This window comes from Hipposideros armiger, unplaced genomic scaffold (assembly GCF_001890085.2).
Source record: "Hipposideros armiger isolate ML-2016 unplaced genomic scaffold, ASM189008v1 scaffold_610, whole genome shotgun sequence".
In the NCBI taxonomy this organism is placed as follows: domain Eukaryota; kingdom Metazoa; phylum Chordata; class Mammalia; order Chiroptera; family Hipposideridae; genus Hipposideros; species Hipposideros armiger.
In genome coordinates this window covers 440,222-463,291 of record NW_017731960.1, presented here as the reverse complement: position 1 = coordinate 463,291, position 23,070 = coordinate 440,222, and the positions used below count along the sequence as shown (strand labels likewise).

General features: G+C 33.6%; 1 protein-coding gene across 1 annotated transcript in view; it reads left to right on the top strand.

The window, feature by feature from the left end:
- The window catches only part of IPO8 (importin 8), a 72,202-nt gene that overhangs the window by 5,342 nt on the left and 43,790 nt on the right, over positions 1-23,070 (top strand). The window contains exons 2-13 of the mRNA XM_019624963.1: positions 476-557; positions 5,868-6,024; positions 8,434-8,592; positions 9,611-9,767; positions 12,781-12,870; positions 14,056-14,150; positions 14,761-14,845; positions 17,111-17,245; positions 18,789-18,888; positions 21,560-21,636; positions 21,919-22,035; positions 22,465-22,554. Of these exons, the coding sequence (XP_019480508.1) occupies positions 476-557; positions 5,868-6,024; positions 8,434-8,592; positions 9,611-9,767; positions 12,781-12,870; positions 14,056-14,150; positions 14,761-14,845; positions 17,111-17,245; positions 18,789-18,888; positions 21,560-21,636; positions 21,919-22,035; positions 22,465-22,554 (1,344 nt within the window). The remainder of the gene's footprint in view (positions 1-475; positions 558-5,867; positions 6,025-8,433; positions 8,593-9,610; positions 9,768-12,780; positions 12,871-14,055; positions 14,151-14,760; positions 14,846-17,110; positions 17,246-18,788; positions 18,889-21,559; positions 21,637-21,918; positions 22,036-22,464; positions 22,555-23,070) is intronic.

Sequence of the window (23,070 nt, the reverse complement as noted above, 5' to 3'; positions counted from 1 at the left end):
GTAAATTTATGAATAGCGCTTAGAATTTATTAAGACTAAAACAAATGTTTCACTTACAAAAGGATAAAGGGAAAAAGGAATTTGTAGGAAAAACAAAGAGCTAACAAACAGGAAAAAATTCAACCTAGAGGAAATGTAATTTAAAATATGAATAATATTTTAAAGTTTTGAAGGAATGATAATGCTAATACTTATATATGATAGGTGAACACTCATATGCTACTGTTGGGAGTGTCAATTGCTATACCTTTTCTGGAGAGCATTTTGACCATATATGTAAAAAATAAATAAATAAAAATGTTCATACTCCTATTCATCAATTAATTCTAAATACATTTTTTTAGACTTGAAGTATTTTAGTAATCTTCATTTTGCGTTGGAGAGTTTTTCTTACTTTAAAAGTTTGCCTTTTACTTACAGTAGTGTAAGTAAATAGCAACAGGTGCTACTATAAAATATTTCTTTGTAATTTCAGTCCTACAAGATTATCAATTTTGCCCCCAGTTTACTTCGGATTATAGTCTCTGACCATGTGGAATTCCCAGTACGCCAGGCAGGTGAGTTGATTTTTTTATCCTTTATAAATTTATTTGTGGTGAAAGTAGAGCTGGAGTTTTATAATTCTAAATACCTGTGATTTCTTGAAAAAATAGGAACACACAAGAGATATTTCTAATGGCTTAAAAATCACTTTCTTTTTCCTTGGAAACTTAGAGGTAGATACTGAGCTCTAATATCCCCTAGCTTTTTCTTTCTTCCTCTCCCTTCCACCTACCAATACCTTGCCTCTGTAACTTTGCCGTTTTCCCCCCTCGATTTCCCAATTTTAATAGCTTAACTTCCCTAATTGTTTATGATTCCTGGTGGCTTAGCCTTTGGGCCCATAGATTAATACTGTGATTTTATACATGTGACTTTGAGCTCCATTCATGCGTCAGATCATGGAGGTAATGTATTGCACAGATGTTCCTGACCATGGGATTGGGGAGCAGGACTTTTGTTTTAAACATGAAACTTACTTTTAAGTCTGTGGGACCTTATGGTAGTTCCATGATGTTGTGTATTTCTCTTTTTTTGCTTTTGCTTTTTTAATGAGCTGGCCATTAGAGCCCAAAGGATAAAAAGTTCGAGAAAGCCTTGGAGCATCATTAGTCCTAAAAATATAGTAAAGGGGGTAAAACCATAATAGCTCATTCAAAAATTACCGGGGGTGCCAAAAAAATGTATACACATGACTCGTATGCATCTTTTGTTATTGATATATATTGAGTATTACAATTTTACTACAGTTTTTTCCTTTCTTAAAATGTGAATACATTTTTTTGGCACCTGCTGTGTGTATTTAAAAAGACCGTTTTTAATTAAGTAAGTAACATATACTCATTATAAATAATTTGGGCAATACAGAAAAATACCAAGAAGAAAGTAAAACTCCTCAAAATTCATCACTCAGAAATGACCATCATTAACATTAGGTGAATGTTAGCTTTGGGAAAATATTTAAAATAATATGTATGATTTCCTGAAAGATCCCTTTGTGGTTAAGATCAGAAAAACCTATGGAAAAACGTTCATATTGGAATGATTTTTTACTTTAATAAGGTTTATAGGACTTCTTTGTAAGTTTTTTGAATCTTTGCTCTCCATTTTACTTAACCTTTGTTTCATAAAACAGGCTGTTCTGAAACCACATTTTGCTAAATGGAACCTATTTTAATAACCTAAGTATTTGTAGATCCATTGTAAAGTTCTTATGAAGCTTTGTGGAAATAGTATTTTTAAAGATCTTAAAGCAGTTTATTAAACTAGTATGTCTTCTTTATATGACATATAAACTGACAAACAGCATTTATACATTAGATTGCTCTTAATCCCACCCCCAAAGATAGCTGCTGTCAACTTTGGTGCATGGTTCTCCAAAAAACTGTTTGTATTGCACATACTATTTTATAATTTCCTTTTTTTTTCATTTAACCATGTACCCTTGAGGGATTGTTCTATGTCAGTGCATATGCATATACTTTAATCTTTGTAACAACTGTTCAGTATTTCGTTGTATAGAACTAACATAGTTTACTTGAACAATTTGATATTGATGAACATTCCCTTTATTGTCCCTTTTTGTTGTTGTTGATAGAGGCAATGCTAAAATGAACATCCTTGGACATATATCTCTGGATACGTGTGGGAATATTTTCGTAGAATAAATTAGAAGAAATGGAAATGCTAGTCAATGGATATTAATGATATTAACATTTAGAATTTTTAATCTTATCACCAAGTTGCTTTTGCTTGCTTTTTCTATTAACAGTGCTTTAGAGTGCTTGGCTCCCTATATCATAACCTACTCTATACAACTTTGAATCTTAATAACTTACATAATTAAGTTTTGATGTAAAATGTAAAGAGCATTTAAAGACAAATTGTTTCTTCATAATTTCTGTAGATTTCAAGTCTGTAGCCATAGGACAGAGTTTATCTTGGTGGTTGATCATTTCCTATTTTATTAGGACAACTTCTATCTTAGAGCATCCATTTTATCATAGTCTGAAATAACACTGTAAAATTCTACACTATAACTATCCTAAATTTAAGTGCCACTTTCAAATTTTCTGCCTTATTTAATCTATTATTAAAATACAAGGATGTCCCAAGAACCTTATGGTGATACCCAGATAGATAATTTATCACTTTTGTGTGACTTTAAAAAAGAATGCTATGATCTTTAATTAAAAAAAAATTAGCCTGTATAAAGCTATAAAGCTGTATAAAGCCTGTAAAATATTTTGCTAATATTAAGTGGGAAGACATAGTTCTGCAAAATACTAAGTTCTTAATTTTTTTTGTTTGAGGGCAATTCTGAGATATTCTTGCTACAATCAAGCAAGTTCATTAATGAATGTCTTTTATTACTTCACTGTGAAGAAATAGGAAAAACATTTAATATTTTGATATTGGCAAGCAAAACAAAATAAATTTGGATGTTTGCTCTGCTGTTTTCCTTTTATGGTATTGATAAGTTTAATAGCATTATTAATATTATATAATGTGCAGAGAAGGTATCCCATCTAAAATTTAGGATAGTTATGATCAGGAATCTCTCAAATGGCTTTGTTTCCAATTTTTTTACTCCTTACCACCTAAGGGAAGAGATACTAATAAACTTAGGTTCAGAAATGCACTTTATTGAGTACAGTTTGTAGTTTGCTCAGAGCAGAAGAAGAGTTTGAATTTAAAAGTGGTAGTTAGGTGGCATTACATTTGACATGAAGAAGTCATCGTTGGTGACTGCTGTGGGACCATCATTTGAAAAATAGCATGGTTTTTGTTTTCTGTAAGTTGCCTCTTTTTTGTTATTCTGACTCTTTTTGGGTATGTATTTCTAAAAGATGGATGGTAGAGGATATAAAAATTCAGTTTATAGTTACGTTAGTCACAGGTTATTTATTTATTTATTAAGGTTAACCTCAGTGTTCTAGAATACAGAACCTAGAAATAAACAGAAAGATGCCTCTTATCAGTCCAGAAGCGCTTCAGGAAGCACTTTTATTAAAGCCCATGTGTCTTATTTCTAGGATGCTCCTTGGCTGTTACTCAGAATCTAGTTAACCTTGTTTTATTGGGTTGTCGTAAAAGTCATGATGTATTTTTTCTATTTTTTCATTGCAAAAAAGCGTCATGACTTTTCCGACATTCCGACAACCCAATAGATGTAATACTCACACATTGTTATCTGATTTCCTTGCCTTTACAGATTAACATAATAATAAGGGAGAGGGGCTACCACATTACAATTAAAAATGGAGAAGCCTAGAAACATCAACTCAAAAAGCACAGCCTTCTCCTTCACTGAGTTTATAATGGCACCGTTCTTTCTACTTTGAAGTTATAGAACGTGGTGGACCTGTGTAGTTGTGGCTCTAGGTCCAGGGCATAGAATTAAGTGATTCTTCATTGTGCTTGAGACAGAGAGAAGTATGTACATATATGTTTTAGCACGTTAATTTCAAACTTAAGATGTTTGAAATGGTGAGTGGATTTTGGAGAAAGAAAGTTTAATACTTAATTTCTTTGTTATTGTATTAAGATGATATTTGTGTTTTGTTTCTTAGCTTTTGCAGATGGTTAAATAGATACTGGAATTAAATGATTAAAGAGAGGTTTTTAGATTATCTTTGGTGTTTTTCCTTCATTATCTTTAGCAATCCATAATTACCTTTAAGTGTAATTAATATTCTTTTTTCAAGTGATTACATTAAGTTCAATTTTATTTTAACTAATTATGGATTTATTTCAACATGTATAAATTAGTGTGCCTTTTATAAAGGCCATCTTGTATGGTGCCCTATAATATATATATTTTTTAGATATAAAATTAATAGCATTTAATGACTGAAAGTCCATGATTTTACCATGTGTATATCTTTGCTGTCTGAAGTTTGCTTTTAAGTTTTAAAACTAGTTCTAAAGGGATTAAAATAGTTTTGTGTATAATATAGTTGCTTTTTCTTTTTGCAAAGATTAACCTCATGAAATTGTCTGAACTGTTGACAGATTGGACCATATTCTTAGATCATTTATTCATTTTTTAAATAGTCTATACATTTTTATTGCCAAACACTGTTATAAAATATAATAAATGTACTGGGATCAAAGATGGTACTTAGTCCAGAGCCCGTGTTGTTTTAATTAAAAACAAATAAGACAAAAACCCAATCTCAATCTCTCTCTCTCTCTCTCTCTCTCTCTCTCTCTCTCTCTCAAATAATTTTGTTTTTATCCCCCAAAAAAATCTAGATGGAGTTATCTTTTTCAGACCTTTGTTGAATCAAAACTAATGAAAGAGGAGATTATAGGGTGTCAAGTTCATAATTTTATTAAATTTCTGTTGTATAATAGCAATGTAGAACATGTTGGTTTATTCTCTGGGGCATAATGCGTTTAGGAGCCAATTAGTTTTATGTTAAAATTGGGATGAGCGGAGGGTTGGGTTGGGTAAGAAGGGAGAGGAGAAACTTAAGGGAAGAAAGTTATAATGCTTTGTAGATCACATCTCCTTATGCTTATATATTATGGATATATAAGAATACAACATTTTATCTATTTCTCTACATACACTGTTTAGTTGGGATGGTTAGAAAGTTTTACATTCCCTATCAAAACCCTGTAACAGTATGTCAGGTTGTTTTTTTCAGAGGCCTTTTGTTAAATGTTAAAGTTGAGTTAAAAAGAATAGGAATAAAAATCATTGATTATGTTTGATAGAAATAAACAAATAAGAAATTTCCTGAGATTTTTCCAAAAATATTGGAAGGCCGATGTCCTTTTCTCTCCTTTATGTTTGTAAGTAGTATTTCAAAAGAGTTAAATAAAAATTATTAATACAATAAAAAGCATATATATTTCAAAATGGTAGTGCAGGATGGTAGCCAGTGAAAGAAAATAAACCAGAAAAGCAATCTAGATGAAGGACAGTAGAATTTTAGCTGTTTGTCAGCTCAGTTTAGGCATTATAAACATTCTGGCTTTTAGGATCTCAAAGTACCTTTAGCAGGGTTTCACTTAGACCAGCTTGTATTTAGTCTAAGGATACATACTTGATTCCTCCATCATTTTCTTGTCACATAAATGCTGCAGCTTGATTTAATGAAATGTTTTCTGCCTAGACTTTCTTTACTAGCTAAAGAGAAACTTTAAATTCTTATCCATTTACCTTCCCCACTTGGCTACTTATAACTGTAAGATTTTCCGTTTTTGCTGGAGTGTCATGTTTAGTATTGAAGGGTTTAGCTTTTCATGCTCTGTAAAGCTGAATTAAAGCCATCTTTTTTGATACTGCTAACATTAACGTTTTTTCTCTAACTTAGCTGCCATTTACTTGAAGAACATGGTGACACAGTATTGGCCAGACCGAGAACCTCCACCTGGAGAAGCAATATTTCCATTCAACATTCATGAAAATGATCGCCAGCAAATCCGTGATAACATTGTGGAAGGAATAATTCGGTCTCCAGATTTAGTGAGGTACATTATCTTTAGGATTAGTAGGAAGCACAAAATACATGGATGGAGGTGGGGTGGAGGTTGGTTTTAATCAGCAGCCTCAAGTTTGTTTTCTGAAAGAGATAAAGTAATCAAGATGGACACTCAAAGAATATTGTTTTATTTATTTGTCTTTGCATTTGTATTCCTTTGCAGTATTTTGGAAAAGATTCAGTTGCCTTAAGTTGCCACAAAAAGAGTTAAGGCAAAAATCATACTGAACTAAAATTGTATAAATTCCCACTATGTAAATAACTTAGGTTCTTAGGTATGATTTCCTGACGTTTTACTGTCTGCTTTTTTTTTTCCCCTTGACGTAGGGAAAGTGACTTCTGAGAGATTTAACTTACCACTTTTCTTAACACTTTACCTATCTTTTATTCATTTTTATGAACTGAGTATCTTTCCCTTTGAGAAGACAGGATAGAGTAGGTATAGAGTAGAAGAATTGTCTCTGGTTTTTCCAGTTCAGGTTAGGTGCTATTGAGCAACGCTGTGCATCAGAACTTCCTGCAGTGATGGAAATCTCCATCTACACTGTCCAGTATTTAGCCATGTGGCATACCTGGCTGTTGAATACTTGAAATGTGGTTAGTATAACTGAGGAGCTGAGTTTTCAATTTAATTTTGATTAATTTAAAGTGTGCATGTAGCTATTGTCTGCCCCTATCTATTGGATAGTACAGCTATAGAGTCATAAAAATTTTGCAGTCTTAAAATAGGAGAAATACATTTTTTTCAACATAAGCTAGTAATTAGATTTCTTTTAAAAAAATGGAGGAGAGAAATAGAAGAAACAGGGAATGAAATTGTTTAATGTCAAGAGATTAGATATCACTTTTTCACTGGGTGTCTAATGTATGTCATGACAATACACAGGAAAAAGGGAAGAAAGTGTGAGGGAACAGTGAGGAAGGAGAAAAAACATTGCATTCCTTTTTGTGTAGTTATTTTGTCAGTGAAGAGAAAATAGGTGTACTTATTAAAGGAAATAATAATTTTCCTCATTGGTTGCCCAAATGCCAACATGGCAGTGACTCCTCTGGCAAGTGTATCTATTTTTTGTCAGAATCTTTACATTTTCAGATCTCTCTGAATCCTGCAGTGCCTCTACACAGCAATGCATGGAAGGAAGGCCATTCATAGCCATCCTTTGCTTGGTTGGAATGAGAAAGGATTGGGAGGGTCAACCTGAAGATGAAATTTTAAAAACTGAAAAGTTTCAGTTTTATTGCACACCAGTATGACCTATTGGTTGTTTAGGAACAGCTGCTGGTAGCACAAGGAGACACCTTTTATCTTTATAGACAGTGCTTTGGCCCGTCTTCCTTTATGTCCTGAAGGCTTCACTGTAGTCACTCTTGAAGAAATATTCTCAAAGTTTATTTAAGAGTATTGCAAAGGAAATTTTTCACATAGCTTTGGTAACATAAGGCAAAGGCATTATTTTGTTTATTTCATTTCAGTGAATCCAAGTTATTGGCTGTTCAGCTCAACACACACACTTTTCCTTTTTTCACTGTAGATCTATATTTAGCCAGGTTCACTCTCTAACCACTGGCAAATGACCATGTAAGGACATATTATTGATAGTTTATAGAAGAGGTTTTTTTTTTTCCCCTCGTTTTCTTTTCAATACCAATTACAGTTCGGATCCTGTTGAAGAAATGATTACTGACCTAAGTGTTATGACATCACATCTTTTATTATTTAACTTTGTGGTTTTATTAAAGGGATTCCTCTTTTTCTCTTTTATGTTTTTTCCCATGTCTTTTTTCTTTATATCTATGGAAATAGCTCTTAGATTTTCTCTTCAAGAATTGCAAGCTTGTGCCTTACACTCAGAAACAAAATTTAGCATCTCAGGAAGCTTTGATAGGTGCAGCATACTTTTTGGCTGTTAACTGATAATGGATGTTTCAAGGTTTGGCACACAGAAATCCTTCCCACCATTATGCAGGCCTCCATTTTACATACTCTGACCATTTTTAGGTGGTTTGTCCAGTTGAAATGATGCAATACTTTCTGTGTTTTGTTTTGTTTCTCAGGATATGACAACCAAAATACTGGGAAATTTTGCTGAGGTGGAGTCATTGTCTTTTTTTTTTTTTTTGGGAAAAATTTTTATGAATTTAATTTTAAATTCATTTGTTTTTCAAAGCCGTATTTAGGATAAGATCATTTGAAAAGTTTATTTTAGGAAATCACCTGATCTGTTTCTTTTCGGTCAGTTGAGCTACTGAGGAGGTTTTTCTTTATGGGACCGCTCTTTGTCCTCCCACCCCAGGTATATAACTATGTAATGTAGGTGAATAGGAGTTACAGTGCTTTTATGTAAACCTGATATTTATAACTACTTAGATTTTTGGACTTCTTCCCCCCACCTTATAGAGTCCAGTTAACAATGTGTCTCCGTGCCATCATTAAATACGATTTCCCTGGTCACTGGCCCGCAGTTGTCGACAAGATAGGCTATTACTTGCAATTACAGAGCAGTGGAAGCTGGCTTGGCAGTTTATTATGTCTGTATCAACTGGTGAAGACGTATGAGTAAGTTGATTTCTATTAGTTGAAAATATCAGCCTTGTGTTCCTTAGAAAAACTAACTTTCATAGAGGGGTCTGCTGAGGGTGTTCTGCAGAGTCAGGTTATTGGCAAATGCTGGGTTAAGCACCATTAAATATAAACATGTTGACTACAGTTACTCAAAGAACCTTTCATCTGCCAATGGACATTGCTAATCTCTGAGGCAGTGACACGATAATGCAGTGCTTCTCAAAATTATTTGTTAGTTTCAAAGGACCATTTATTAACAGCTTTCCTTGGAAACTCTGATATAAAGGTACCTTAATATTTGTCTTGAAGTGAGCACGTTATTAAACAAACCAGACATTTAACTTTCTGGATGCAGATAGAAAATTTTAAAGTTTCTTTGCTAGTGACTTTCTCTTCTATAAAAGTTGCTTGGGAGGTGGGAGACGAGTGTCACATTTAATAGCATTGCTTCCTGGGTTGTAAGAGGATTGCTACTTGTTCCTGTAGCTTTTTAAAAAAAAAACCAGTTATTTCATAGTCTAGAATTTTTAGAAGATATTTTTGATTTGTAGCAATTCAGGTGATCTAAGAACACCTAAGTTTGTAAACTCTTCTAATTTCTCAATATTGGATGGTATAAGAAGAAATATTTTTTCCTCCCCACATTATTTGTTATATAATAGGAATGTCTATTTAAACAGACATGTCACCCTGTATCTTATAGGACGAATTGCGGTATGATGAAAAAGTAGTAGAAAAATGTATTTAGGAAAGTTATAAAATAGTGTTGGATTCTTTTAAACTAGTCTAATTCTTTCTAGAAAGACCAAGCATTCTGCCTAGAACGGGAATGTGCTCTTTTAAAGTTTCTTCTAAGTTTATTCTAACAATCCAAACAAGTTGTAAGCCCATGGTTGGAATGTTTTTGTTTTGTTAGCTTTATATAGTTTAAAAAATGTGTTTTTTCATTCACAACTTACAGCTCTTTTGTAAGGGGAGAAATTATTTTTCTTTTTTGTCTTTGCTCGTGTAGATATAAGAAAGCAGAAGAAAGAGAACCTCTTATAGCAGCAATGCAAATATTCCTCCCTCGTATTCAACAGCAAATCATGCAGCTCCTTCCTGAGTCCTCGCATTATTCTGTCTTACTACAGAAACAGATTCTGAAAATCTTTTATGCACTTGTTCAGGTAGGTTTCTGTTGCGGAAGATAAATATGGGGCCTTATTTTTCTGCCTGACACATGGAAAGTGCTCCATAAGTCAGATATTGTTAAAAATTATTATATATTCTCACATATATTTCTTAAAACAAAACTCCTTATGATAGAACAGGCTCACAGAACATAACTTGATAGTCCAAGTTTATCTTAGTGGCAGAGCTGAGATTCAGTGTTTGTATTCTTTTTATTTCTGTGTCTGAAGTGCTGGGTGTGGAGGAACCAGGGTTGTTAACTGCCCTAAAACCTGATTACTTGACTGATCTGTCCATCGCATTCTGCCTATAGATTAGTCATGATTATAGGTGAAGAGAAAGGAAAAGAAGAGAGTCCTTCTTCATTGGGAAATCATACTGATGGTAGTTTCTTTGCATTTAACCTCATTTAAAGCTAAAAAAGAAGATTGAGTGCCCCATTTTCATTCATTTAAAATACTTCCTTTTTCTTATCTGGAAGGTGTAAAGAATAGTAATATGGGAATCTAAAATGCAATTGGAAGATGATGGAGAAAGGAGTGTTTTAAATATAAAAGTATTTAAAATTTAATCCTTGGAAGACTTGGGTAAATTATTTAGATATGCATAGAGGAAGAATAATTATTGTTAGTCTAAACTGTTTGATGATGAGTGAATTAAACCACTCTTACATGCTTTTTAGTTAAATTAGTCATTGCAAGTGGGCATGATAGTTTGAGCTAGAGAGCCAAGATAGTTTGGTTTTGCTCCTGGCTTTATATGTGACGTGAGTACTTTTGTAGTGTTTTTGAATATTTCACTTCAATAAAGATTTATACTTTTAGCCTCATCTTTTTTTTTTTTAACTTTTTTTTTTTTTTAAGCTGAGCCATCCTGCCACCTGTTGGCAGCTCAGCAGCAGCGCAGCTTGGGCCGGGCATTGAACCGCTGTTGCTCAGAGCTCACACTCTTCAGCGAGCTCTTAACAACTGAGCCTCTCGGCTGGCCCTAGCCTCATCTTTTAAACTTTTAATAATTAAGAAATAGTTTGAGACAGATTTTTTTTCAGCTCAGCTTTTTTTGGTGGAGAGGGAAGAGGGAAGGAGGCAAATCTGAGAAGAGAGAAGAAACTGGGATACTAGGAAAATACATTCCCTGACACTTTTTTTTTAAAGTAGTAGGGAAGGAAGATGTATGGTGCCTTTGCTTTTTTATTAAAGCACTGTTCAGAAATTTTCCTCAGGAGAATCATTTTACTCTGAGGCAAATATTTTTTAATCAGTGAGATACTTTGCCATTAGAAATTGTAAAACCCCATTTATTCAGAGGTCGGCTTTCCCTTTCCCATTGGGAGAAGTACAGCCAGGAATCTGGAAGTAAGAGAGAGGCTGATGAAATAATTTTCCTAAATCCTCTACTTCTACCTGATTTGCCAAGAGGGCAAAAATCTAAAATGTTTTCTCTCAACATGTACATGCTAAAACCTAAAAAAAGAACAAGGAAAAACCTCAACATTTTAAACCATTTTGGTGATCTATTACATGCCACTAAAGCAATATGCTCCCTCTGGGAACGTTGGAAGCAAAAATTTAGAAGGCTTTAAGAGGCACAATTACAGTGATAATGTAAGTAAACAGTGATTATCTGACAATTTGGGAAGAGGCAAAATATTTATGTTTTGAAAAGTCTCATACAATTAAATTGACTTGGTCTAAGTAGCATTTATTAAATACTTATTGTGTCCAGGACATTTGGATATTTCATACAAAACTTCAGGACTCAGTTTGTCCAAAAGTGAATGCATCGTCACTCTCCCCCAGCCCTGAGCCTGCTCCTCCCCTGTTCCTTTTCTCAAGCCCAAATGCCTTCCCAAATTGTACTTTAGAATAAGGTGTGAACTTCTTAACGTGGCTTATAAAGCCCTTCATGTCTCCACCTTATCTTTTACCATTCTTACCTCTGTGCTTCATACTCCAGCCACACTGAAGTTCTTTCAGCTCCATGAACAGGTCATGCCCTCTCTTTGGAGCCTTAAAAATACTGTCGTTCTGCCTGGGCCACTCATCTTACTCTTTCTGCCCTGGCCGATTCGTGCTCTTCCTCCAGGTTTCAGCTTGCATGTCCTTCATCCAGGAAGTGTCCCTGGTACTACCAGGCTGGACGAGGTGGTCCTCCTCTGTACCTTTCTCAATATTGTGCTGCTTTTATCTGTACACTCTTATCACACCATATTGCAATTCCTTGTTTATATATGTCCCCCCCCCCCAACTAGAGTGTAAGCTTTTTGAGGACAGAGACTGTCTCTCACTTACCATTATGTCCTTAGCACGTAGCAGGTTTTGGAATGCATGGATGCAGAGGTGCTGTGCCTCATCTATAACTCACAGTGTAGCAAGGGGGACACACAGTAATACAGTGGCTGTGATATTATGTGTAATACTTCAGACTGGGGTATTATGCCATAGTATAGAGGACAGTAATTGAAAAAATGTTTCATGAGGTAAAGATTTTCATTAAAGTGGTTCAAATGTGTTCTTACCTCAAAAAAAAGGTAATTATGTGAGGTGATAGGGATGTTAACTCATCTTATTGTGGTACTAATTCCGCAGTCTGTATACGTATCATCACATTGTGTACCTTAAATTTGCACAATGTTATATGTCAACTATCTGTAAAGCTGGGAAAAAAGTAGTTAAAATGAAAAGTTTGACCAAGGGGTAAATGGTAAAAACCACTTATCTAGAACCTCATGCTGAATAAATGAGACCTTACTGTATTAAAAATATGTTTTATTTTAAAAAATGTAGCCCAGAGAAACAAGTCATAGCATATATACTAATATATTTTAAAAATTTAATTTTCATGCTTTATAGATCTATTTTAAATTAAATTTTGAACCATATGAAATTACTGTTTCATAGTCAAATGTTAGCCATTTTATATATTTCAACCTTCCAGTATAGATGAAATTGCTTACTTTTTTTGGAGGGAAGGAATTATTGTTTGATGATGTTATTCTTTTGTTTTCAGTATGCGTTACCTCTTCAACTGGTGAATAACCAAACCATGACAGCATGGATGGAGATCTTTCGAACTATTATTGATAGGACAGTTCCTCCTGTAAGAAAGCGCTTCTGTTCCTAAGAAAAATTCGGAAAACTTGGGTTTGGAATATTTGTGGTAGCTGATTTATTATCCTAGCCTATTTGGAAAAAACATGACTGCTGTAATAAAAAGTAATAATATGTACTTAATTTTAGAAGGTTCAGATAAGCAAAACTAATAAAATAATAACTATATTTAATCCTAAAAATGATAAAAACCATGTTAAAAATTGGTTTTTATTGCTCTAGCCTTTTTTTCTCTGTGTCTATGTACTTTATTTATAAAAATGGTATACGTAGGTACTGTTTTGAAAATGTTTTTCACTTAAAATCTACTGTAAATACTTCTTTTTAATAATGAAAATGTTTTTATACTCTGTCATTTCTGTTGGATGCTTCATTTGCTGGATGTTTAGGTTTATTTATTTTTTTTAGTGTTTTAGCTATAAGGATATAATAAAATTTTTATAAACACACGTGATTATTTTTCTTGGATAGACTTCTAGAATTATTTAAGGATTTGGCAGATCTTGCAAAAGTGCTCTCCAGAAACATTGCCCTGGCTTATACTTTAATAAGCAGTGACTGAGACTGTCTCTTATATAAAATTCTATTTGCCAGTTTGATAGGTAAAAGATGGTGAATCATTTTTATCTGCAATAACAATAATGGTTTATTTCACCTATCAAATTAACTGAAATAACTAATCAAATTAACAATTAAAATATCAAATATTTTAAAATTTAAACTTGTCTTCAAAATTGCAGTATTTTTTTCTTTTATTTGTATCTTGGGATAAATTATATTAAGCTTTAATTTATTTACATAAATGCACAGAACTTAGTGAACAGTTCAGTGAATTTTGACAAACATGCACGTGTGTTACTATCATCCAGATCAAGATAGAATCTTTCTGTCAGGCCAGAGTTTCCTCAAGTGACATGATATTTTGTATTTGTTTTCTACTTATTTGGGCCTTTTGAAGATAGGAGATAAATGTGAGCAACAACATTGGTTAGTTGAAATTTGCTTTTCTGATTTAATTCCTACCTACCAATCTATAAGAGGGAATTTGCATTTGTGTGGCAATCTAAATTCACAGTTAATATTGCTTAATCTATATGAACATTTATTCTGCCTTTGTTTATTCACATAAACGCTTTTATGGAGAAATTTAATCTTGGTGTTTTTATCCTCTTAGGAGACCCTGCAAATTGACGAGGATGATAGACCAGAGCTGGTCTGGTGGAAGTGTAAGAAGTGGGCACTGCATATTGTAGCTCGTCTTTTTGAACGGTAATTCTGTTTATTAGATTTACGATCTGATGGTCAGTATCTCAGTATTGGATATAATAAAATTGGATAGATCCTTTGATGTGCCATAGTATATGATTATTTGTCTTTAGAGCCATAGAGGGCAAAAAGGCATGCTCTGTTTGTTTTAAAGTAGGCTTAACTGTGATCATTGACTTTGAGATCGTAATGAGGTGGTCCTTCTTCTCTGAATCTTTCTATTCTTCTGTAAAAAGAATGAAGTGACATTGTTAAGCTCATTGAAAATATCCAGGAATTGTATGAGAAGGTGCATAGCCATTCAGCTCTACAGGGAAGTTAGTCAAATTTACTTATATAAGTATTTGTTGAAAAAAATATATCAGATAAAACATTTTTTTGTGATATTTTTCCTTTATGAGCTCTTAAATAGATGGAAGCTTCTCTCTGAAATTTTAAGTATGACCCAGAGTCTAAATACAGCTCATGATTTCATTATGGAATTTGTGAAAAAAGAGGAAAGTTTTCTGCCCCAATAGAATACATTTCTCAACAAGGTATTGTATTTAAACTAGTGAACATGCTTGTTTTTAAAATTCTTGGTATTTAAACATTTTTTTCTTTGTATTTTAAGATATGGAAGCCCAGGAAATGTCACAAAAGAATACTTTGAATTTTCTGAATTCTTTTTGAAGACCTATGCAGTGGGAATTCAGCAGGTAATAAACTTTTATGCTTTTCAAATAGAAGGACAGTTAACTATTGACAGTAGTTAAGTCATTTCTATCCATTTAAACATAGGTTACAAAAATATCAATATGTTATGTATTTAAAAGGGATGAAATGGAAGCTCTGGGAATCTAATACAGTGCGGTCAGTTTTAGAACCAAGTGGCTTAGGGCAGCTACCACAAGAAGTGGCCTTCCAGACTCCTAGATGTTGGACTGAAACCTTTTAAGTTTGTTGATACTGGTGTAGCAGTCACCCAGTGTTAGATGGGTTCTTTTATTAAGTCTCAGTCTCTTAGGAGTTTCTTACTCTCTGTTTCTTTGAGCCTCACCTTTTTGTTCCAGGCTTTTATATTAGAAGAGTTATAGGATACGTATCGATCTATTTCACAAGGAGTTGAGCTCAGAAGTTAAGGCTTTCAGCTGAGAACTTAAACATTTTTTGTGGAAGTTTGGGAACCATTCTGTACAGTGGAAATTAGGAGTTCTTGAGAAATAATCTAGGTTGATAGTAATATTTAAAAACTATGAAGGACACATGGGCATGAAGATTGGTTGATCTGTATTGCCATTTGAATCATGTTTATATTTCAACAAATAAAATTTAATAACTGTTGAGCACTGGCTGTGTTAGGACAATATTGAGGAAGCAAAGGTTAATCACAGTAAAAGGCTTTAACGATATAGAGGGTGTTTCTAGATTTTTATAATATGCAGATTAATCTTCATTGTCAATGATATAAAGTTAGATACTTCAAACCTACTTCCTTTTATAGATTATCATTTTGTTTAGTATCATTTTATGGATTATCATGTCTAAAACCTACCTTGCAACAGTTCAGGAAAGCTATGGCTATAATTTTCTCACAAATTATTTCATTGGCCTGTGAGACAGTCTGTAGGGAAAGTTTAGTGAGTAATGAATAAAATGATCTGTTCAGCAATTCACTATGGGTAGCAACATAATTAGGAAGCTGGTCAGCTTTGTCTTCTGCTCTCTACTGCTGTTAAACCCATTAAACACCCTAAAGCTGATGCCCTTTTGAAATGTGTTCAGTAGAGTTTTCCAGTGTCACGTGAATTTCATGCCATTGCATCCATGTCATAAATTGTTTGTATCTTGGTTATTTAAGGCATATATTGTATTTCTAGTATTTAAAAACAGCTTTCTTATCAAAAACTGTTATTTTCTTTAGTCTTATATCTCATCTCCCACCACTTTGATGAGCCACAACTGCGTTAAGAAGAATCATGTTCAATAACATCCATTTTTCTCCTGCATTGTAGAAGGGGCTTCTAGGTGAGGGTGGGACTTCTGACCAATTGTAGAAACCTGAATTTTCCATAACTTGAACTGAATTTATGTTCTGAATTTATAAATTCTGTACATGTTTTGAAAGAACCTTTTTTATTTATTCAGCAGTTCAGTTATAAGCTTGCCATAGTGAAGAACTCTGGAGATCAGGAATTAGAAGACTGGGACTTTGTCATAGTGCCACCTCTGACTGAAGGTCCCCGGGACAGTCATGGCTGCGTTGGGCATGGTTCTGTCCTTATAAACAATCTTTTGTTTTTAATCAATTAAGATTAAATAACTTCTCAGTTTTGTGTTGTTTTCAAAGACTTTCTGTAGTTTGAGATTATAAAATAAAATTCTTCCAGGTTTTCTTCTAGGAATGTTATGTTTTTTTTTTTTTTTTTGTTATTGTTGTTGAAATATCTCCCATCTGGAATTTATTTTGGTATGAAGTTTAGTTAGGGAACCAGCTTTATTTTTTTTTCAGATGGCTAATCCATTGTCCCAATACTACTTTTTGGATAACTTACCATTTCTCTTCCAATTTGAAATGCACCATTTTATCAAACATTAAAACCTGTTTGTGGTGTCTCTTGCTGTATGGATGTTTTCAATGTTCATTTATCCAAGTCTGTTGTTGTTATTTTTTTTAACAGCAGTCTTAATTTATTTGAAGAGCTAGTATATGGAATAGAATGTAGAATTATTCTGGGTAGTTCTACAGGTTAGAAGTAGGACAAATGCCTTGAAATTACAGTGAGGCACCCTTCAATTCAATATAACACAGACCTATCTAATAATTAAAGCTTCCCGTGAGCATTCTCACAAAATACTGATTTCCCTAAAAATCTGTTAGTTTTTATCTTTACAGATTTTGGGTTTTATGTCATGCCTAAAATGCCCCTCCGTTTCAACCTTAAAATTGTTCATGTTCTGCTATACTTTCTGTATTCCTGTAGGTACTACTAAAAATTTTAGACCAGTATAGACAGAAAGAGTATGTAGCCCCCCGGGTTCTTCAGCAAGCATTCAACTATCTCAACCAAGGAATTGTTCATTCTGTAACATGGAAGCAGATGAAGCCACACATACAGGTCAGTGTCAGGGAGTAGCTTTCTAAAACTATTCTCTTGTTAAGTTTTCTAGGCAAAGTAAATATTACTAATTTCATATTGTATATTGAATATATTTTTACCTGCATTTTTAATTTTAAATACATGTAGTCTTGTAGCTGATATGAATGGCTTGGAAATTTTCTTTTTATTGGCTTGGAAATGTAAATATTTGACAAGATTGAGAACTTCAAGTTTTATGAGTTAGAAGACTTGGATTCAGTTGATCTTACTTTGTTGTTTATTTAAAGGTAGAATTCAGAACTTAAAGTTATTTAATTAAAGAACAAATAAGAATGAAAATTATGAGCCATTAATAAATTTTACTTGCATTCAGATTATTTGGGTAATTCGAAGAAGGTAGGATCAGAATTTTTTTTCCTTTTAAACTATAAATTCTTAAATTTTTTAATCTCTAAAATGGTATTTAAAAAGGAAAATAAATTTTTTTTCTTTGTCTTTGGTGTCCAGTATAGAATTTGTTTAGTGTTTTCTTGTTATAGGTCTTACAAATATAGTATTTTTTGCATTCTTTTCTGTGGACATCTTAATATTTACTTAAATCTCGTTGGTAAAGTAGGGATAATTTCTTTGCAGTTAATAAAGATATTGCTTTCACTTTATTTACTGTGTTTCTGTAAAGTATATTATGATAGCATTTTTTTTTTCTAGTTGGTGCCTTTGGCCTTTTTTTTACATGGCTGGAATGTACCAATAAGAAAACTCCAATCCTTAGGCTGAATTTTTTCCTCTTAGAAATATTTAATTTATTTAAGAGATGATCCTGTGCTTACATATGTAATTGTTATAGCACAAAAGGGCTCAGTGGGGCGTTAGGGGCAGTGTATATAGAGGCTATTAGATACAGATTCCTCCCCCTCCAAAATTGCATTGTAGAATAGGAAATTAGGTTTTTGAAAATGGAAGAAGAAAAGAAAATTTTCTTTTTTTTTTAGCTGAGCAATCCTGCCACCTGTTGGAAGCTCAGTGGCAGCTCAGCTCGGGCGGGAATCAAACCACTGTTGCTCAGAGCTCAAACTCTTGAGTGAGCTCTTAACCAGCTGAGACACTCAGCCAGCCCAGAAAATTTTAATATTGTTGATATGTTGACATTTAGGACCAAAATGGAAATGTAAAAACTGTTCACGATAAGAAATATAATAGTAAATGTAACCTTGGTTTGATATTTATTTCTCTTCCCTAAAGAATCAAGGTATGTTTAATATTGATTTGGCAGTAAAACTTTATTATCTCTGCTGTTGCTTCAAAGAATAGCGTTTACATTTACCTCTTTCTGTATATCTTTTATCAATTGTTATTTAAAAACAATCTTATGTTTAATCTGCCCCCCTGCCTCCCTCCCTGCCCTCACCCCAGGCTCTTCCCGTAGCCAATGCAAGCTTCACAGAAAGATGAATACAACAGTTTGGAAAACTGACATCACAAAGGCTGTCAGTAAATACATTTTAGTATTCCCCAGATTTGAAGTCTATACCATTTGTTGTTTTGTTTTTTCACTTCTTAGAATATCTCTGAAGATGTGATTTTTTCTGTGATGTGTTATAAAGATGAGGATGAAGAGCTGTGGCAAGAAGATCCATATGAGTATATAAGGATGAAATTTGGTAATCAAGATGATTTTATTCCTCATCAGTTCCTGGATATGTAAAGTAATAGAAATAAATTCATATTTTTAAGCAGATTTTATTACTTTGTTAAATTCCCAAGGTTCTGCTTTTCATGATAAACTTTGAAACTCAGTAGCGTTTGATGTTAACCAGTGGACTTGAGACCTTTGGGTGCGGGACATGAAAAGCCGCTTTATTCATTCCTTTTGTGGATGGTGAAGCAGCCATGGAGCCATCTGTAACTTTTTCTGTTTATGAGGCTGATCTCTTTCTGTGCCTTTTGGGATACCCATTTGTAGATTGGATTGTGCTTAGTGTAGGAGATCCTTTGGATTTCTGCATATTTTAGGAGCACTCCAATTTAGTTTGCCTGCTTTTCCTAGAGATTAAGTATTCCACAAAGGAATGCGATTACCCACAGTGGCCCCACTGTGTGGCTCAGTTCTCTGGGGGGTCCTTTTAGCTTAGATTTTCCTGGAAGCTATTGCCTGCATTCATTCCCATTTATCCCCAGTTTGAATCAATTGCTTCATGGAATACTCACGCGCTTAACAGCAAAATGTTATGTGTGCACCTCTTTTTCTCCTACAGCTTAAAGCTGTCTAAGGGCAGGGGCTTAATCTTATTTATTTGTTTTATTTTGCATTTTCCATCCCTTCTATACCTCTGCACTCTTTTACTAGTGTTTGGCTTTAGTCTTCAATAAATGTCGAAATAAATAATTGACAAAATAGCATTCCCCAAGGCATGCTGAAGGTTGCTCTGACAATAGTGCTTTTTCCTTGTCCAGCCAGATGTCTCTGGCTGTTTGAGTTGAGCCTGCTGGTATAGATGCTAGATTATTGGGCTATGTTGTTTTTACAGTGCTTTGTGTTTAGAATTATTTGATTCAGGAAGTGAGGAAGTGTCTCTTCCCTTGGAGACAAAGTACAGGAAAAGCAAATGAATGAGAAACGGTGTTTACCATCTGCTTTATCCCTCCATTCTCGTTTCCTTTTGGAAATCATTACACATGGGCATGATTTATTATTCCCTTTCCTAGTGCTTTTGTTTTCCTAGGAGCAGAATGATTAGCCAAACTTATGTCTTTTTCAAGGCATTCTTTTACTGTTTAGGTTTTCTCTAATACCTGTGTTCTTTGTAACGTGCAGAGTATTTGTTTAGCTTTCAGAAAGCTACCATTATTTCACTTATTCTTCATATCAAATAAGATAGTATCTCAGTTTTTAGAAATAAAATAATTAAGATCTGTGAGTGTTGATTGTCAGAATTTACATTTTATTGATTAAAAGAGAATATGGATAAGTCACAACTAGCCAAAGTACTTTTTCCTTAACCACTTACTTCTCTGGACTAGAGTGCAGTGGCTATTATTTGATACGTATGTTTTACTTTTGGATAACTATAGGGAAGAACAATTATGGCATTAGTTTTCTTTTCATGTTTTTGTCGCTTGCAATTATTTACATGAACAAAACAGTACTATCTTAATGTATTCGCTAATGTTAATAATAAAGGTTTTAGATTTGGTAAAAAGTGCAAGAGCTTAGGCATTGATGTTGCAGCCTGAATGTGAATGCTGGCATGGTTGCTTACTCGTGTGGCTGTGGGCAAATTATGTAACTTCTCTGAGATGCAATGTTTTCATCTATGAAATGGGCAGTGGTACTAGTGCTGGATGGATAAAGTGGGATGCTACATATAACTGGCGTACAATACCACATGCTTGTAAAATCTCAGTGTAGTGCCTGGCGCAGAGTAAGTACTCAGTAAATGTTAGTTATTAGTATTAGAATGTTTACGTTTTATATTTTCAGGCAAAGACTTAGGTTTTGTTTTATTTTTATATTAAATATGGATATATCAGATACTTCTCAAGTTTTCATATTCTTGTATAAAACTGCCTATTCTGAAATTTGAAAATTTCCATGTAGTTAAGCGATTTGTTTTAAATAGGCATGTATTCAACCAATACCCATTGAGTACCTGCTAAACATACCTGTTGACAGAGCCAGTTGCTGTCCTGGTAGTCCCTTAAGACTTTTATACTTGCTGGTTCCTCTGCTTAGAACTTTATATTTAGATTGTCATGTGGAGATTTCTCCCTTGTTCATTCAATTTCTGCTTAAGTGTTACCTTAATGGAAAATTGGAGAGGCTTTCCTGACACCCTGTTTAAACTAGCTGTCTCCTTTTCTCCTTACCCTGTTGTACATTTGTTCTTAGCCTGACCGTGTGTGTGTGTGTGTGTGTGTGTGTGTGTGTGTGTGTGTGTAATCTGTTTCTTTCTCTTACCTCGTAAGCTCCATGAGAACCTTATTGTTTGAGCTTTGTGTCCCCAGAGCCTAGAACAGTGCACATAGTAAGCACTAAATCATTTTTGTTGTTTTTTTGATAGAGATGAAGCACTTTTCTTGTCCTCAGACAAAATATATGCCTAAAATGTATTATTTCCTTTAATATGATTGTTTAAAAGGACAATCTGTAGAGTTTGATAAATACTTTTGTGCATGAAAGCACTGATGCATCCTTAGCTTTTTTATGCTGTAAACCAGTGTTCATATGTAGACTTTTTTATTTCTTGGTTTTAGACTAGTGACTAATCAGGTTTAAATCTATAGTAAGTAATTGCATTTTTACTAACATGGTTTAACTTTTTAAAATCTTAGATATTTTTGAAGATTATGCTTCTCCCACCACAGCAGCCCAGACTCTCTTATATACTGCTGCAAAGAAAAGAAAAGAGGTATATAGTTATTCTTTTTAAATCCAAAATTGAAAGATGGCCCGTGTTGATTTGACACTGTAATATAACCCTAGTATTTGAAAAATTGTATTATTAGCTATAATCTCTCACTTGAAGAATATTTTTCTGTCCTAGTAAGGGAAAATGGTTATTTTGTTAATTATAATTGCTTGGTAAAACACAGAAAAATGGCTTTAATTTTGAAAATTTGTGCATCATATTTAATAATAATGAGTTAATGAAAGCTAATATAGACTAAAATGGATTCTTCTATTTCTTTAGGTATTGCCAAAAATGATGGCATTCTGTTATCAAATCCTAACAGACCCGAACTTTGACCCTAGGAAGAAAGATGGAGCCCTGCATGTGATTGGTTCCCTAGCTGATATTTTATTGAAGGTTAAGCTACTCAAAATTTAATTTACTTAAAACTGGGAAGCACAGGCAAATGAGAGAATATGAAAATTATGGTACTTTAAAAGTAGTGACTGCTTCTGCATAATTGAGTTGACTGTAAATATCCTTTCTTCTGTCACCTGTTTCTTTAAAGTGAATATCTGACAAAAATTTGACAGTTTTTCAGTGTGAAACTGTTGCTATATAAGAAAGGAATATTAAATGACTATTTCAACAAAAATCAATCAGTATCAAATTATATTTAAGGTACTATTTCTGACTTGTTTTAAAACATGCAATGTGTAGGTCAAGTAATTTTACAAAATTGTAAGTAGAAGTAAGTGTAAGTCATAATAAACATACTTTATTACGATGTGATTTTTACGTATAATGAAGACGTTAAGTTGAAATTTACTTTCTATTTCCTAACAGAAGAGTTTATTCAAGGACCAAATGGAGTTGTTATTGCAGAATCATGTGTTTCCATTATTATTGTCTAACCTGGGATATCTTCGAGCTAGAGTAAGTTTTCCATGTTTCCATTATATATCTTAAAATCTTCATTTGTAAGGTAATTATTGGACTAAATGTTTTTAGATAAATTGACATATGTTGAGGTGAAATGAAGTCTATTAGAATGTCTCTTATGGTCACATAAGTTAAATAAAGAATGAACTAGTAAGTAAAGGGATTTATGGATTTTAATTCCAGCTGTTTTCATTTTTCACCCTAGCCTCACTTGTTGCATATGTAAAACATGCAGTGCGAGGGATGCTGTTACAGCACTGATACAATATGAATTTATAAACTGATTAATTTTTTTTTTAAAGATTTTATTGGGAAATTGGGGGAGGGGAACAGCTCTGGGAAATTGGGGAAGGGGAACAGACAAGTTGCTGTCCTTTTGTTCTTCAGTCTAGTTGTGGAGGACGCCGCTTCACTGGCCCATGTTGGCATTGTGATCATTACGCTCTTCCTGGCTGAGGCAGTTGCTTGCCGGCCTCTGGACGGCCGCTCACGGCGGCTCTTGGCAGCTCA